Below are 18,878 nucleotides of genomic sequence, written 5' to 3'. Positions count from 1 at the left end.
AAGTGAGAGTAGCAAAGTAGCGAAAGGAGATAACTTCAAGTATAATCTAGTTTGGTAAAACTTTGAACTACAAAGCAAACCAGTTATATATGCAGAGTGACAGTGTTCAAATGACAAGCTGGAATAACTGAACTATAACTGGAAATCATAGCTGGTGGAAATGAGCTGATCCCTGGAGCGGGTTTGGATGGAGCTGGTCTGGTTCATCAATCTCTTTGACCTGTTTGGATAGAGCTGTGTCCTTCTTTGTCTTTGGTTGGACCTTCACAAGTTCAGGTAAGTTTCCTTTGCTTAAATCTCTCCTGGCTTCTCCTAGCCTCTTGCCTCAGGCTACTCCACCTCTTCTCCCTGATATATTGTCCCTTCCTAACAGACTATCACCTCTCTAAGCTGAACAAAATGTTGTCCATGTGATCAGCAGCATCAGCACTTCAGTCGAGCTTTAAGGTGCCATGTCTGGAGCAAGGACTTCTTTCTAACACGGCAGCCTCTCAGCTCATGTTGATGTAAAACACACCTGACTGTGGACACTGACACGTCTTCCAGCAGCTTCTAATTCATTGCAGACTTGTTTTGGGTGTTTTTTGTTTGACTTTTGATCATCCTGACCAGTTTTCTGTCAGCAGCAGGTGATAGTTTGTGTTTTCTGATCGTGGCAATGACACAACTGTGCCATGCACTTTAGTCTGTACAGTTGAATTTTGGACCTGTAACTGCTTTGAAATGACTCCAAGTGACTTTCCTGACTTGTTCAAATCAATAATGTGCTCTTTCAGATCAATGCTGAGCTTCTTCGACTTTCCCAATGTAGTGTTTGTAGAAATCACTGGAACTCAAGACTGCCATGATAAACATGTTCTTAACAAGTGTAGGTAAACTTTTGACCGGGACTATAACGCGGTTGTGCTCGACCTTGCACTCTAAGAAATGTCACACCAACAAAATTGGTATATGATAATGTATCAACATAACTCGGTGATTAAAAAATAAAGCATTTAATCCATGACCATTACAACAAGCTTTTCAACATATTTGATGTTAGATTTCTGTAAATGTGTAACAAATGTTTTCACACTATTCTTCCAAGGAAAATTGATTTGGGGTATTTGTCCCTAAGAGGGGCCCACTGCACAAAGAAATAGTCTGAAATTGGGTACAGGATCTTCCCTGTGAGCGACAGCGTCTGCACCCGACAGATACTTTCAACATAAACTATAAGGACTTTCTTCATTCCGAGAATTCCAAGCAGGAGTCCTGCCACACACAGGGGAACGCACGTCCCCGGGCCGTTGCACAGCACCTGAAACAACAACACACAGAAAGGAGGGCGATGAGCACATTTCCAGGAAGTGACATACGTTTCATAGAAAGCAGCCTCTGGGGGCTGTTCAAGACATCTGTGGCAGAACTCTCATGTCACATGAAACTGGTTCAAGGAACAATTCAGTGTGATATGCATTTGCCATATTAAGATCAATATCTGTTTAATCCCTGTGTGCCCAGTACTGAGACAGACAGCAAACTGAATTGTTTTTTTATCCAGACATCTAGTTTTTCTTCTTTTGGAGTGGGGGAGTGGGGATTCTACTTCTGCCCAGTTGTCTCCAGTTGCTCTATGGTTGGCTATCTGAGCCAGTGTCCAAAACTGAACACTATTATCAGAAATATTTGGGTCTGGCTAACAACCCAGTATCTACAAAGCTTCAAAACGTTTATATTTTCACTTCTCACTCATTCACTATATACTTTTGTTGACTTTTACCCAACAGACTTATGTCATTCCAAAGTATGAATGAGGACAACTTTCATTGTGTCAGTGTGTTAATTAGGGCCTGAGCGCTTGTCAGCGCGAGGACCTATTGTAATTGTTAGGATTATTTATTCCTCCCAACCGATCGCATATTTGGCGGCCTGAACATACCCCAAAAATCCCCAAAGTCGGAACATACGTCACATGTGTGTGCCGCTATCAGAATTCAACATGATTGGGGGTGGGTGTGGCCAGGGGACTCCATAGCGCCACCTAACATCGTTTTGTGCGTGTGGAAACAGTCTTGGATCGTCATTAAATTAACAGGACTCATGGGTCTCAAGGATTTAGCCAGGAATTATTTTTGCCGGAATTTCTGCTGCAACAGGAAGTCGGCCATCTTGAATGGCATGCGGCGATTTCCATTTTTTCGATACTGTTTTCGGGACTTTAGGATGGTCACAGACACACCAAATTTGGCCCGTAGCTTCTAACCCATGAGTACATTAATTTGATACCACAACTTCCCTCAGGTGCAGCACGACAGCTCAGTATTGCCCCCTAACGCCCCCCTTATGGCTTTTCCCATTTTGTACGCACCCATTTCTATGCCTCATACTTTGACTAACTCCACCTACAGATTTAACACCACAGACTTCTCATTCACTCAGGATCATCCTCAGACATTGAAGATGAAAAGTTATCAAAAGCTTTCGCCTCCGTTACACCTGATGGCCGTGGTGGTGTGGTCAATTTTGATCCCTCGCAAGCAGGAAGCAGGAAGTCCTTATAACTTCAACATACAATTTCCCATCTACACAAAACTGCCTACACATGTAGAGGGGTTCGCCCTGAATACGCCTATGCATAAATACTGTGTCATATCTATAGCGCCCACTAACGCCGGGTCATGTGAACAACAATTTTCTCAGATCTTCATGAAATTTGCAGGACTCATAGGTTTCATCGATTTAGACATTAATTTTGTGGAGTTTCTCCCACCATCAGGAAGTCGGCCATCTTGGATTGCGTGCGGCCATTTTATTTTTTCCAACATAAAATTTCCCATCTACACCAAATTCGTCACACATGTAGAGGGGTTCGCCCTGAACACGACTATGCATCAATACTGGTTCATATCCATAGCGCCACCCACTGGCCACAGGAAGTCACTGAAGATGTCACTGTTGCCTTTTGTGTGACACGTATCCCATTTAGGTAGGACATTTCCACAGGCAACGAGCGAGCAGACATCTGGGTGTGTGCCCTCCGACTGCGCCACGGCCCGACGTACATGGGTCGAGGGCCCGTTCATCACTGCTTGCAGTTTTAATTGTTTTTATTTTTATTATACATACTGTACAAAGTATTTAAGTAATTAATCAATTATCAAAATCCATTGCTTGCTTTCTGTATCAAAGGTGAACTTTGACTCAAATCTAAAATATTTCTGTTACACAGTGACTGGGACTTTTCTCTAGCTTTTGCTTTTTTTCTTGTCTGAAACAGTAGATATATTCACCTCCTCAAGGCCTCATAAAATAATTTGAAATCATACAATAAGAAATAAATCCCACTTTGACTGAACTGCTCACAGCATACCTCCACAATGTGTGAAGAGAGGCTACAGGCAAGACATGATTCAATTAGTCAAAAAGGATGGTGCTAGAGGCTAGTACAGGAAATGATTCTCTGTGTGCTTGTTGTTAAGACCTCAGGATTTAGAGAGTCATGAACTGTTTCAAGCCAAATATGACTGAACTTAACTGTCCCTTAACTTTCAAGATTAAAAAAATGTGAAAGAAAAATGAAGGCAGCTCAGTCAGACTTAAAGACAGAGGGGGAGGGGACTGGGATGAAGAAGTGGCCTCAGGGCTGAAGAAGGCTGAGGGAGTTGAAGGAGTTTGGGTTTACAGGAAACTAGACAGAGCTGCTCTAAAGTCTGGAGAAGTCATCATGCAGCTCCACGGTACAGACAGAACAGCACTGTAATATTGTCTCTACACTGCTCACTACATAGAACTGGCCTGCACTCTGCATTTGCGAAGCAGAACAGTTCCATCATTCTTCCAGCTCAACAGGGAAAGAACAGTTGCTTTACAACCATAAAATGAAATGGTTCATGGAGCAGCAGATGTAAGCATCAAGATTACAAACCTTTCGCTTGTTAACTTGTGAATTTGGGTGGTCGGTCTACAAATTCTCACTGCGCAGTAAATAAAACTAAACAATTAGCCATGAACATCAGCATGTTTCACCACTCGATCTTAAGATCTGTCTGACTGCAGTAAATAGAATTCTGGAGATGGAAATCTGATTTCCCCTTCCCAGAGATTTCCAGGCACTGGATTCACATACAGTTACATAATGTGGTTATTGTGAGCTTTCTTATAGTAACTTGATTGTTTACACCATACAAATTAGAAACCCAGTTAATACGGCTAGATTTCAGCTTGGGAAACCTGATTGTACATTATGTGTCAGAGGTAGTATCAGAGGTAGTGTCAGAGGTAGTGTCAGAGGTAGTGTCAGAGGTAGTATCAGAGGTAGTGTCAGAGGTAGTGTCAGAGGTAGTATCAGAGGTAGTATCAGAGGTAGTGTCAGAGGTAGTATCAGAGGTAGTATCAGAGGTAGTGTCAGAGGTAGTGTCAGAGGTAGTATCAGAGGTAGTGTCAGAGGTAGTGTCAGAGGTAGTGTCAGAGGTAGTATCAGAGGTAGTGTCAGAGGTAGTGTCAGAGGTAGTATCAGAGGTAGTGTCAGAGGTAGTATCAGAGGTAGTATCAGAGGTAGTGTCAGAGGTAGTATCAGAGGTAGTGTCAGAGGTAGTGTCAGAGGTAGTGTCAGAGGTAGTATCAGAGGTAGTGTCAGAGGTAGTGTCAGAGGTAGTATCAGAGGTAGTGTCAGAGGTAGTATCAGAGGTAGTGTCAGAGGTAGTGTCAGAGGTAGTGTCAGAGGTAGTATCAGAGGTAGTGTCAGAGGTAGTGTCAGAGGTAGTATCAGAGGTAGTGTCAGAGGTAGTATCAGAGGTAGTATCAGAGGTAGTGTCAGAGGTAGTGTCAGAGGTAGTATCAGAGGTAGTGTCAGAGGTAGTATCAGAGGTAGTATCAGAGGTAGTGTCAGAGGTAGTGTCAGAGGTAGTATCAGAGGTAGTGTCAGAGGTAGTGTCAGAGGTAGTGTCAGAGGTAGTGTCAGAGGTAGTATCAGAGGTAGTGTCAGAGGTAGTGTCAGAGGTAGTATCAGAGGTAGTGTCAGAGGTAGTGTCAGAGGTAGTGTCAGAGGTAGTATTAGAGGTAGTGTCAGAGGTAGTGTCAGAGGTAGTATCAGAGGTAGTGTCAGAGGTAGTGTCAGAGGTAGTATCAGAGGTAGTGTCAGAGGTAGTATTAGAGGTAGTGTCAGAGGTAGTGTCAGAGGTAGTGTCAGAGGTAGTATCAGTGGTAGTGTCAGAGGTAGTGTCAGAGGTAGTATCAGTGGTAGTATCAGAGGTAGTGTCAGAGGTAGTATCAGTGGTAGTATCAGAGGTAGTGTCAGAGGTAGTATTAGAGGTAGTGTCAGAGGTAGTGTCAGAGGTAGTGTCAGAGGTAGTATCAGAGGTAGTGTCAGAGGTAGTATTAGAGGTAGTGTCAGAGGTAGTGTCAGAGGTAGTATCAGAGGTAGTGTCAGAGGTAGTGTCAGAGGTAGTATCAGAGGTAGTGTCAGAGGTAGTATTAGAGGTAGTGTCAGAGGTAGTGTCAGAGGTAGTGTCAGAGGTAGTATCAGTGGTAGTGTCAGAGGTAGTGTCAGAGGTAGTATCAGAGGTAGTGTCAGAGGTAGTGTCAGAGGTAGTATCAGAGGTAGTGTCAGAGGTAGTATTAGAGGTAGTGTCAGAGGTAGTGTCAGAGGTAGTGTCAGAGGTAGTATCAGAGGTAGTGTCAGAGGTAGTATCAGAGGTAGTGTCAGAGGTGGTAGTGTCAGAGGTAGTGTCAGAGGTAGTGTCAGAGGTAGTATCAGAGGTAGTATCAGAGGTAGTATCAGAGGTAGTGTCAGAGGTAGTATCAGAGGTAGTATCAGAGGTAGTGTCAGAGGTAGTATCAGAGGTAGTATCAGAGGTAGTGTCAGAGGTAGTATCAGAGGTAGTATCAGAGGTAGTATCAGAGGTAGTATCAGTGGTAGTGTCAGAGGTAGTATCAGAGGTAGTGTCAGAGGTAGTATCAGAGGTAGTATCAGAGGTAGTATCAGAGGTAGTGTCAGAGGTAGTATCAGAGGTAGTATCAGAGGTAGTGTCAGAGGTAGTGTCAGAGGTAGTGTCAGAGGTAGTATCAGAGGTAGTGTCAGAGGTAGTATCAGAGGTAGTATCAGAGGTAGTGTCAGAGGTAGTATCAGAGGTAGTGTCAGAGGTAGTGTCAGAGGTAGTATCAGAGGTAGTGTCAGAGGTAGTGTCAGAGGTAGTATCAGAGGTAGTGTCAGAGGTAGTGTCAGAGGTAGTATCAGAGGTAGTATCAGAGGTAGTGTCAGAGGTAGTGTCAGAGGTAGTATCAGAGGTAGTGTCAGAGGTAGTGTCAGAGGTAGTATCAGAGGTAGTATCAGAGGTAGTATCAGAGGTAGTGTCAGAGGTAGTGTCAGAGGTAGTATCAGTCAGGGGCGCAGCATTGGCGAACTCAACCAGTGTGAATGGATAAGCCGGCGGAGCGGAGCGGGGGCGTGTCGGTCTGACAGTCTGATAACTAAACAGGTCCTCCACTCAATAAAATAAAGAGAAGTGTCCCACAAAGCAACGTTACAGGACCAAACAACAGTAACGTAGTAACTGGTAAGCTAGTGTCTTTGGCAACTTATATGAGGAAAAAAATACAGCAGTTATACGTGGAGAAGTGTCTGTCTGACTGACTCTTCGTCACATTTCTGCCTGAAAAACTGTGTCTGTTTGCGTCTGAAAAACTGTTTGTCGTGGTGAAAAAAATCGCCGAGACGGTCAGCCCTTCTGACCGAGACATCAGTGAATTTTCCCCCAGAAAACAGCTTCCCTCCCCGCGAGTGACAGAGTTAAACAGAATCCTGTTTACTGATGGTGATTATGTAATTATGTAATTTAGAGCAGAAAACGTAACTTTGTCACTTTCCAGGATGTTTGGTGGGTCAGGATCTCAATCACAACACATTATGACTGCATCCATATGATTATAAACAGTCAGCAGGTACATGTTCAGATTAACAGGAGGACACTGGGGGAAACACACTGAAAAAACACACCGTCACACCTCTTTAGGAGCCGCAGCGCCAGCTTGCAATGTGAATTACACACTGGTTTGTCTTTATGCCGGAGCTGCTTGGCTCTGTGTGAACAAACAACAGCGGAGAATTGGGGAACCGCTCCTGTGGCAATAATGTGGCGACTCTGTGTGAAAAGGGCTATAGACGGGGACAGCATTTGCTGTGACAAGATTCCAAATCACTAGATGATGCGCCACTGCTCTAACCTGGAGTTAGCAGAGAGAGGCAACAGGGGAAACACCATGTAGAGCCGGAATATTTTCACATCAAACTAATTTAAGGTATATTTTGAACAAACCAGAGCTGATGTTAAGCTATTGTATAATGTCATGGTGAGTTTCATTTTATTGATGATGAGTAGTGCTGGGCGGTATGACCAAAAATGTATATCACAGTATTTTTCAAACGGGTTCACGGTATATGACAGTATTTTTTTTTTCATGCATAATCAGGTGTTCACAGCATTTTCTACTGGTTGAGAGAGGAATTACTGCAGTAGATTGACTCAGGATGGCCTATTTTACTGTCATGATGAGTGAATATTGTAGAATAATTCCACACTAGTAGTAATACAGGTTTGCATGGCCCCAGAAAATAATGCTGTTTACAAAGAAGAGCCACTCATGATTCTAATGAAGTGAGGAATCAGTTTACTGTGCAAATTTCACAAACATCTTTTATAAAACCAATACAAAAAGTAGTGCAACTTGCAATAATTATGCGTTTGCTTCAAGTTAAAGCCCAGGTACATTACACAGTATTCAAGTAAATCTAAAAAGGAAATCTAAAACAAGTGTGACTGAGTGAAGAGGCCGCGGCTCCAAAGGAGGCGTGACAGTACACGTCATGATGATGAGGTATGTGTTTTTTCAAGGTGTTTCCCAGTGATCTCCTGTTAATCTGAACATGTACCTGCTGACTGTTTATAGTCATATGGATGCTGTTATAATGTGCTGTGATTGAGATCCTGACCCACCAAACATCCTGGAAAATGACAAAGTTACGTTTTTCTCCTAATTACATAATTACATAATTGCCATCAGTAAACGGGACACTGTCTGACTCTATCACTCGCGGGGAGGGAGGCTGTTTATGGGGGAAAGTTAGCTAAAGCCTCGGTCGGGAGGGCTGGCCATTGTGGTGATTTGTTCCACCGCGACAAACAGTTGGCGAGTTAAATTTTTTTGCCGGGGACAGACGCTGTTTTTCGGGCAGAAATAGTCGGTCGGACAGACACTTCTCCGCGAATAACTGCAGTATTTTTTCCTCATATAAGTTGCCAAAGACACAACCAGTTACTACGTTACTGTTGTATGGTCATGTAACGTTGCTTTGTGGGACATTTATCTATATTTTGTTGAGTGAAGGACCTGTACAGTGAACACCATCAGACCGACACACCCTCGCTCCGTGCCGCCAGCCTATCCGTTCACACTGGTTCGGTTCGCCAATCCTGCGCTTCTGATACTACCTCTGGAGGCGCATCAGAAGCGGAGGGAAATTTCACCCCTCGCTGCATCAGAGACTTTCACACAAAGGAGGATGCGGAGAATTGGCGCAGGATCCCTGCATACAAACGGCAGGGTGAATGAGGCTAATGTCTATCCTATCCATCTTCACCGTAACGTAACACCAGAGCACTACTGTTTAACCTCACCACGCCTCGCACCATGCGTGTTTAGAAGCGCAACATTGAAAAGGGTCCGGTCTGAAACAGTGTCGTTCATGACGTGTTCAGAACGCGTAGCGTTAATAATGTACCGCCATACACCGGTATGGCGGTACATTAAAAATTCATATCATAACGAAAATATACACCGGTATTCGGTTTGAACCGGTATACCGCCCAGCACTAATGTCGAGTTTGAATGAAGTGTGTTTATCAGTAAGTTAACCGGTAATTATATAATTAAGCTAGTCTTAAATTCAGAGGGTTTACGGTCTTAAAAATATTTCCTTTCTTTATGTTGTGTATTTATTAGAATAAAAAAAGCCAAGAGGGCTTGTAGAATGTAGCAAACTCACACACATCTACCAACTAAAACATAGGAGGGGGGTAGGCAGTGGCCATGAGTCTGTAGAGAATTTTACCATCACAAATCCCTCCGCTGTTGCTCTTTTATATTTTTTTTCACCATTTCTCCATGTCCTGTTGTAGCAAATGTATGACTTTGTGATTTTGGGCAATGTTAATATGACTTGACAATTGACAGCTTAATTTCAAAAGGGGAATATATTTTTAAAAAGTCTTAAGTTTGTTCTTCATTTTACTCATGTGTCATATTCCATGTCAAAATGAATGCGTTTCTCATTTATTTTGTGATTGCCTCTCTTGCCTGTGAAGATGTGTGAGTTGAGTGCCACCAGAACATTTATGTCCAACCAACAGAGCAACAACAAGAGGTCTGATCCACCTGACCCTACACACAGCTCTCACCAACACATAGCAGCTTGGCAAATTTGGCAAATTTATTTGATACAGCAGTTCAACATTTTTCGCTGCATTCAGAACTCCTCTATAAAAGCATACCAGTTATTTTGTACATGTGGTCCAAAGTGTGGAAATTCTGATGTCCCCAGCAGGTTAAAGATGATCTGGTTCTCAGCAGTTGCACCAGTAAAATCCCCTTATGGCAGAATCAATGCCATGCTAATGAGAGAGGCTGAGGGTTCATGACTGTTCCTCAGCAGTGCTGCAGTCATAAGCCTGACTGGAACATTCCTGTCATGACTGCTCTGGCACTAAGTCCCCAGCTTTGTTTCCAACCAGCCACCAATAACCAGAGGATTCTGCTGGACAGACATCCAGGGGGACCCGTCACAGGTCTGGAATCTGTTCTCACTACTCTGATCAGCTAAACATACAGTTCACAAATACCAGAGCCAAGCTCCATTATCTGTACTTTAACAGAGGTGAAGCTGGCAGATTTTTATTTCACTGACAAATGAGTTCTTACTGTCGTTTCCATTTCCCAGATTATTTAGTTTCCACACAAACTAAGCTCTGACGTCAAATTTACTTTCTACTGAAGAAGTAGTTCCTATAAATACTGTCCCCAGTGTGTTCTGTGGATTATCCAGAGTAACATGGGCACTGTTTCTGGAAAACGACGTGCTGTTAAAGGTTTTAAAATGTAATTTTCAATGTTGTGAATAGCACAAATTTAAATTCCATTCACCTTCATTGTACTGGGTGGAGATAGGAATCTCAGAGACAGATATTTTTAGTGAAAAATAAACCATACCGATATAAAAGGATAACACTCAAGGGAGAAGAAAATGTGTCTTTAAAATTTGGGTTAACCAATCCCTAAAGTAATAGACCACTTAATTACATATTTAAACTAGGGACCATCTTGTGATGGGATCACACCAACCATGCTCTGAACTGTGACTACTCAGTAGTCATTACTACATTACAACATGAGAACTCTTCTGACAGGTAGTGTTGATGTAACCGTCGGACCCATGACTACTCATGGGTCTGAGTAACAACATGTTGACAGGCATCGCGGCTGGTGTGATCCCATCAACATGGTCTTGAGTTTTAGTTCATCCTTTTTTTTGTCCTTTTTGCTCTTTTATTCAATTTAGCAAGGAACTAACTCCCAAGCTGCATGTTTGCTTTGTTTATCAACCACTATTTTGTCCCCTGAATAATACATGTTGCATGGCTTCAGCCTCCTCTTCCATTGCTGTAATCCCTTTTCACACAGAGACTCTGCATCATTGCCGCAGCGAAGGCCTGCTTTCTCTCCGCCTTTGTTTGTTCACACTGGACCAAGCAGCTCCGGCGTAAAGCCGCACCAGTGTGTCAATTCATACAGCACGCCGGCGCCAAGATCCAAAAGAGGCGTGACGGTACACGTCATGAAGTTGACTTCTGTGTGTTTTCTTCAACCTGTTTCCCCCAGTGTCCTCCTGTTAATCTAAACATGTACCTGCTGACTGTTTATAATCATATGGATGCAGTTATAATGTGTTGTGATTGAGATCCTGACCCACCAAACATCCTGGAAAGTGACAAAGTTACGTTTTCTGCTCTAAATTACATAATTACATAATCACCATCAGTAAACAGGACGCTGTCTGACTCTCTCACTCACAGGGAGGGAAGCTGTTTTCTGGGGGGTTCACTGAAGTCTCGGTCAGGAGGGCTGACCGTCTCGGTGATTTTTTTAAGACAGTCACTACAACAACACAATAGTGGAAGGAGACAAACACATGGTGAGTTAAAGTTTTTTGCCGGGGACAGACGCAGTTTTTCAGGCAGAAATGTATACTGTTTATTTGATCCATAAGCAGTATCTCAATAATTTTAGAAATGTTAATTTATCACAATATACTGTGTATTGACATCGCAATGTAGAATGGCATATACTGTTATAGCGAATCCACATCTCAAACCTCATAAGAGTTCCTCAAAACTGGGTGTATATACAGGGAGAATATCTCACAAGACTCTGGTACGTCTTTACAATGAAATACCTGTCAGGTGAGACCCAACAAACCAGAACCCACATAACACTCAACTCTCCATCGTTGTGTGTTGCAGCATATAAAAACAGGACAAGCAGCATTTTTCATACCTGTTCCTCATTCATCACATTCTTGTAACTGTACCTTGACTTTTTTTTGCTTTTGGATGATCTTCCTCATTGAGAAAGATACCTGGACCTCAACAACCTATAATGTAGTGATACTGTAAATGATACAGACACTATACACAGTTCCTGCCAATGAAAAAAAGAGCCAAATTAAGCTGTGTCGTAGCATGCAGTGAAACACAACAATCAGAGCCGGCCCTTGGCATAGGCAGTATAGGCGAATGCTAAGGGCGCTGTCATCCACGGGTGGCGCCGCAAACGGGGGGAGAAAAAAAAAGTACTATTTTTTACCAGTGCTATTACTACTATTATATCGAAATATTATATAAGCCCACGGCAACATAACTTCATAGCAAAGCCTATTAAATAACAGAGAGGCCTTTTTCTGGGTTCCTGGCTGGCTCGTTGCACTGTACCTGCCCTCTGTGAGGGTGGGGGGCGGGGCCGAGAGGCGAGTTGCCTGAATCTGACTGGACCGTGACCCCAAGACCAAGAGAGAGATTTATTGATACTGTAGCAGAACCACAATGTCTAAAAGACTGAAACCATCCGGCGCCCAGGGAAGGAAAAGAAGGAGAGAAGAGGAAGAAACACGTGAAAAAGAAAGAGGTACAGTAACGTCAGTGTGATGAAGTGAATGAAATGAATAGTTTAATGCATCGTAGTTACCGTTGTTGGAGCAGAGTGTTAGCTTGCTAGCTTACTTTGGACGATAGTAGCATTGTTTAATAATCAGTAAATAGCTGAGTCGACGTAAGTTAATGTTACTCCACCTTAATTCATCAGGGACATTTGGAAAGTTAACCTCAGGCCGGTTCAGGTGTTATTTTAACCTGTTGGCTGTGTTTTCCTGCGTGTATGTCAGTTAAAATGCTCTTAGTTTTCCATCCACTTTATAAGTAATAGAGTAGTTGTAAGCCTTTGGTTTATTGTGTAACAGTTTATGTTTGTTAAAGTTTACATCAGTGTTAAAGTGCAGTTAAAGTGTATTACTGTTAATACTCCATACCTTAGCTTTCCCATGTCATTCATAGGCTATTTATATATACACATACATATACATATATACACATACGTATACATATTCATATATACATATATACATATATTAATGTCACTGCACTTTACTGCTTTTTGCACTCTGGTTAGACTGAATTGCATTGCAGTGACAATAAAGTTGAATGAGTCTCATCGTATTTTCATTATTAGTCTGTATTAGTCTTATGTATAGAACACACCAAGCATCTGTTTTTTTATTAAAATGTAACATCCATATACTTCTCTTCTCTCTTCAGATGCACTTTTAAAATATTGAATACATACATGCAGTTTCTGTGTGAGTGTATGAAAATTGATTGTGAAATTGACTGCGATGCAAGGGGGCGGCAGCTAAAATCTTGCCTAGGGCACCAAATTGGTCAGGGCCGGCACTGACAATAAAGCATGTGGAAACGATGTCCACATATTATATACTGCATTTTCCTGTCTATCTACAGTAGATGTTTAAAGTAGTACTACAGCAGTTGTAACACTTGTTTTGAACAGAATAAATGGCATTCAGCACAGATTAAGTTTTACGGTTCAAAATTTGATATTGTTAATATGTACTTGGAACAAGAATGTCTTTCAAAAGCCGATCTATTTATGAGAAAGAGGAAGTGTAATTCAATGAGCATGATCTTGTGATGCAACCCAAGTTAAATGTCAGCATTGTTGTAAGTTTCGTGTTTCAAGATTTTTTCAGAGTTCATATTCTTATGCGATCTACATATGGCACCTGTAAGTGCTAGACAGAGTTGAATGGGTTTGTGTAAATCAATATTTAAACAGTTTAGTATTGACCCTCTACAAAGATGAGGGACTCACAAGATACAGATTAGGAAAATAACGCTCACAACTGTGCAGCAGATATAGAAGATATCCTGACTCTTAGCCTTTTGTATGTGTCAAGGTCAATTAGACCCTCCCTGCGTGGGTGCACTCACCATGTCAGGTCTGAGTCTGAACACCAGAGGAAGAGAGTACCGCAGGGCATTCAGAGTGCTGATAACAGAGGAACTCCAAGACTGATGGACCTCCCGGCTCCGTGGGATCCGACAGATGGTGAACTGGGGAACAAGGGTAAATTTACATTTACATTTAGGGCATTTAGCAGACGCTTTTGTCCAAAGCGACTTACAATAAGTACATTTGTCACCAGAAAGAAACCACAACATATCTCTGTTGATAAAGTAGAAAGGATAGAAACAATATTCAATCGAGGTGGAGTCTGAACAAGTGAGTCTTGAGTCTTTTGCGAAAGATGGCGAGCGATTCTGCTGTCCTGACGTTGGTCGGAAGTTCATTCCACCACTGGGGTGCCAAAACAGAGAAGAGTCGGGATTTCGCTGTGCGTTTTTTGTTTGCTCTCAGCGATGGCGGTACCAGCCTACAGGCCGATGTAGTAAAGCGAAGTGCTCATGATGGGGCGTGTGGTCTGATCAGGCAAATGTCCATCAGGGGTGCTCAGAGATGTTGCAGTTTGCATTGCAAAAAATACAGATTCATCAGAAAGATGAAGGTTCCGCCATGAAGGTTTTGTTTTCACCCGTGTCTGTTTGTTTGTTGGTTTGTCAGCAGGAATACACAAAAAGTACTGAACAGACAGTTGGATGGAGGATGGGTCTTGGCCCATAATAAACTACATTAAGTGTTGGTGCAGACCTGGAAAAAGGGGCGGATCCAGGATTTTTTTTTCACATGTTCTTTAACACTGTGAGATAGGCCATTTTTCCCACATTTTTTTAATTTCTCAGGGAATAATGGATGGATCCTGATGGAACAAATCAGCCATATTTAGGTGGTTTCTATCTATCAGTGAGTACAATCTGATGCAGATCTTAATAAAAATGTATTATTCTTCCACAACATAATGGAGTTCATGATTTCATCTGCATTGTTTTGTTGTCCTAGTGGTCACTGTTACACAAATAGTGAGCTTAAATTATGGTTAGCAGTTATGGGTGGTTTTAAATTTAGAGTGATACAGGACAAGCATATTTGATATTGGATTAGGCTTGACTAAATTAAAGGGGACTGTTGGGAGGTAAGCGCTCTACTGAGTAACTCATTTGGATAAAGTGACTTTCAGCTCTCATAACTCAGACTTCACAGGTGCTTACCAGCTCATGAACAGGTCATTGTTAGAGTTTCCAGTGAGTCTACACTTAACTATACTTCCACACAACAATAAAGGTTCTGTTCACCCAAACTATATTGACATCAAGCCATACAGATATTTGGTGAGATTTCTGTCTCTAGCTCAATTTAATAAATATGGATGAAATTTCATTCGTGGTCGCAAAGCGTCTTTCACAACAACCCACAGACCCCTTGTTATCATCAGTGGAAAGTAGTTCCTGAGGCATTTGGCGAACCATATAACCACAACATTATTATTGTGTCATTATGTCACAGTCATTATGTCAGCCCCCTCTTCCCAATATTTTCTGTATATATCTGTCCTGTAAGCTGCTCAATAAAAGGTAAAATGTTAAAGAAAATATTTTTAGGAAAACCTCTGTGGATTATCAGTACCAGAGAAATAGAGAAGCACAGATGACAAGTGTACTCATGCCACCTGCTGGTGCATATTCACACTGTGCCACAGATCAGTTACTGTAAATTTCATCTTTTATCTGCTTTCTCTGACAACTTTGTTTTTTGGTGTTAATTTGCACACTGCTCTGTAACGTCCATATTCACACATTCACCCCTTACTCTGACAAAGGTTTACTTCATTCAATATCTATGTATATTAACAATACAGTATATAATATATAATATGCGCTTATATAACTTGCTGAAAACATATATATATATATATATATACACACACATTCACACACACACACACACACACACATATATACATATAATACTTAAACAAATAGATAAAATGGTCTGCACAGAGCATTAGTGATATTGGTGAAGTGAGATGTCTGTACAGAGCCAAAGGATTCTAAAAGACAACACGAACCCCAGCGACAGTCTGTTCACCCTGCTGCCATCTGGAAAAAGATATCCACTGCCATACCACCAGACTACAGAGCAGCTTCTTTCCTCGGGCTGTGAGACTCAATTCATCCTCAACACTCCATTTTATAAAAAAGATTGTTTTGGGTTTGTTTGTTTTGTTTATAAATTTACCTTGTAACTTGTAAAAGCAAGGCTACCCCATCAATCACCTCACACTGTATCTCGTGACCTTTTGCAGGGGCCCAACCCCATGACCTACAACCACTGGATTAAAATAATTAAAAATCGCTGCTCCTGGACCAGCTACAACATTAAAACTGTACTTATGCATTGATGCACTCATTTTCACAATCTAATAATGTAACAGATGATAATTTATCAGTCACTAGATATCAAGTACTTTTACTGACGATATTTTAAGTACATCTTGCTGATAATATGTTTTACTTTTATTTAATTATAGTTTGACTGCAGGACTTTTACTTGTAATGGATTATTTTACAATGTTGTTTTGGTACTTTTACTTAAGTAAAGAATTTAAAAAATCCCAGTTGCTTAGAGCTTGTCTGTATGTGTTTGTCTGTGGTGGTCAGGCTGCTGAATCTCTAAAAATTTAAATCAAACATAATTTCTGGGGACAATGGTAGGGACATACCCCGACCATCCACACTCAAATATACCCATATTCACAGCTGTGTACCTGTGGGTCAGAGGCTGAGTGTTGGTTTAAGCTTTCAAGGGTGCAGATTTTCTCCTCACTCATCCTGTCAGTGTCAGCAATAACATAGTGTCGAGGTGTGTAGGCTGCAGAAAGGCACTCCATCACCCGCAAGATCTCTGAGGTGTGACCACCTGGAAAACATATAAGACACACTGTTAACTACACATGATGTAAACATGATGAAAATAAATGTGAACGACAGCCGTGTCAGTGCAAGGCAGTGACATTAGGACTAACAAGACCCTTTGATGGAGGATATTGACATGGAACAAATTAGTTTTTCCAATTTTTGTCACAGACTTTCTGCATCTGTTAAAAATTCTAAATATTTTATATCTTCATATTTACTATGTTAGTAACAAAATACCCATGAAGGTGGAGGCTGTCCACATCATTCTGGCCATGTAGTGTATCCGCTCTCATCATTACTATCAGATGATTGGCCTATCAGTGTCTGGAGCAAAACGGTGGCAACCTTTTTGGATGTTTTGCACTTTGGGGAACTGTAGGCTATATTTCGCCATGGTTCTATGATTATTTGATTTCGACGTATCTTTTAAGTGTCTTATAAGATATAAGTGTCTTATAAGATCGGGACAGTTCTAAATATTGGCGAAAAAATAATAACGCTGGAAAAGATCTCGTTACAAAAAAAGCTAACGTTACACCCCTACCCTTCTGAAAACTTTGGTATAGCCCGGCAAAATATGCTTCGTTAGCGTGGAAGCTAAGGAAGTCAGCTAATGGCAGAGCGGGGAAACGTTGCTCTGCTTGTTCGCCCTTTAGCGCTACAATTTGAAACAATGACTAACAAGCTGGAAAGTACAACATATCGCTTCAGTCATAATAACTGACTGAGGAACCGATTATGTTAACTGGTTAGGACCCGGACAACAGCACACATCAGGGGTATCGTGGTACATGGATGTAAATGAATGTCATTAATGTTACCTGAACCCGCAACGATCAGAACAGCGACCGAACCTTTTGTTCCAGGTTTATAGTTTGATCCACTTTTCACAACAATATATAACCTGATAAGAAATAGCAAACATGTAAGTAGGACAACTAACAGAGCTCCTACCAGGAACGCCATGACGGCTACGGCGGCTCACTAGTACAAAATCAGGTTCGGCGTCTTCGCCGCTTTTGTTCCCTGATTTCAGGCTTTCAGGCAGATGTTCCTGACAAGCTGCGTAGGCTACAAAGATTACCCCCAGTCATTGTTGGAAGCGAAAATATGATCGTTAATAAATCCCCTGTTACGTGCAGATAGGATACAGTGTAACACCGCAAAACTGAAACAGTATTTTTATTTGCAATTGTTGCCACCCAGCTGATCTGATGAGACTCCCTTTCCACTGCATGGAGGATGTCTGCTTTGGCTGGAGTTTAGTCCATTCTCACATATCAGAACCCTGGATAAGATACCCTGCTGAACGTTTACCTGTGTGTGTGTGTGTGTGTGTGTGTGTGTTAGTATATGTAAAGATAGTGTACAAAATATCATCTGCAGACATTACATTTTTATAAATAGTGCTCAATGGTAACTGAAAGTATTTTGTAGAGTATACAAAACACAAAATATACAATATAGACTTTATACAAAGGCTGGGATGATTGATGCTATATGCTATAATTGCAGGGCAAAGCTGGCCCAAGGCTTTATGGGGCCCCCTGCCCTCAGCTAAATGCACCACCCGCCTCAGCACTGCCAATATTGTCAATGCTCCATCATTTGTCAATTGTACAAATGGAATTTGTGCGGGAATGATTAAACCAGTAGTACGGAGTCCATTAAAAGTCTGTTAAAATAATATCAAAATATGTTGTTTTTCTTTTGTATGATTACCACTGATATAACATATCACACACACAATATATATATACAGTATATATATATATACATATACATATATATATATCAAGCTGTCATGTGTGACATTTCAAGAGGCAGGCCCCAAGCAACCGCTTCGTCCACTTAGTGCTTGGGCCGGCCCTGTTCCAGGGATTTTTACAGAAAATAAATGTGTTAATGTTGGTCAAATTGTGTCCAAATGAAATGTTCAAATAAAAGTGAACAAAGAAAAGTATTTTCTATACCTGTGATAGTGTCAGGACATTTTGGGATAGACCATAGGCCTTCAGATTATGTAAAAACCTGGAAATATATATTGACAATTTTCATTTAATTTTCATTTTTAATTTTCTTTGATCTTCATAATTGTGTCTCGTTGTGTCATATACATTTTAGTTTGGCCTATATTATTTAGTGTATTTCTTTTTATTGCACTATATTTTATAGGTTAATTCTGCTCAGATTAAGTATTGTTAGAGTTGGTTACTACAGAAATCAGTTACCGATACATATAACATAGCAATTTTGTAATTAGTAACAGACTTGAACTACACAAAATGTAATATAATCTGAATACCTCTGGATGACTTTTCAATTAGGCCTACTTCAAAATCAACCATTTAAAATATTGCACCTTATACTAAAAAGAATGGTTGCAGCCACAAATGTACTGTTTTT

General features: G+C 41.3%; 1 protein-coding gene across 2 annotated transcripts; it reads right to left on the bottom strand.

Moving 5' to 3' along the window:
• Positions 1-979: 979 nt before the first annotated feature.
• alg14 (ALG14 UDP-N-acetylglucosaminyltransferase subunit) lies at positions 980-17,461 on the bottom strand. Of its 2 annotated transcripts, none has more exons than XM_084341075.1 (4): positions 17,294-17,461; positions 16,322-16,473; positions 13,590-13,712; positions 980-1,300 (listed from the first exon to the last, which is right to left on the bottom strand). In XM_084341075.1, exons 1-4 carry the CDS (start codon positions 17,436-17,438, stop codon positions 1,070-1,072), a joined length of 651 nt encoding a protein of 216 aa, XP_084197201.1. In that variant the 5' UTR covers positions 17,439-17,461; the 3' UTR covers positions 980-1,069. The 2 variants fall into 2 exon arrangements, with proteins under 2 accessions (XP_084197201.1, XP_084197202.1); XM_084341076.1 differs by lacking the exon at positions 17,294-17,461 and adding an exon at positions 16,710-16,767.
• Positions 17,462-18,878: the final 1,417 nt, after the last annotated feature.

Source organism: Pagrus pagrus (assembly GCF_965226575.1).
Source record: "Pagrus pagrus genome assembly, chromosome: 20".
Lineage (NCBI taxonomy): Eukaryota > Metazoa > Chordata > Actinopteri > Spariformes > Sparidae > Pagrus > Pagrus pagrus.
Note: the sequence above shows the minus strand (reverse complement) of the source record. Positions and strands in the feature narration are given on the sequence as shown.

Coding starts and splice junctions, on each gene's coding strand:
- alg14 (XM_084341075.1), bottom strand. CDS start 17,438: ATGGCGTTCCTGGTAGGAGCTCTGTTAGTTGTCCTACTTACATGTTTG. Junction 16,474..17,293: donor TCTGATCGTTGCGGGTTCAG/GTAACATTAATG, acceptor TATGTTTTCCAG/GTGGTCACACCTCAGAGATC. Junction 13,713..16,321: donor ACTCAGCCTCTGACCCACAG/GTACACAGCTGT, acceptor CTTGTTCCCCAG/TTCACCATCTGTCGGATCCC.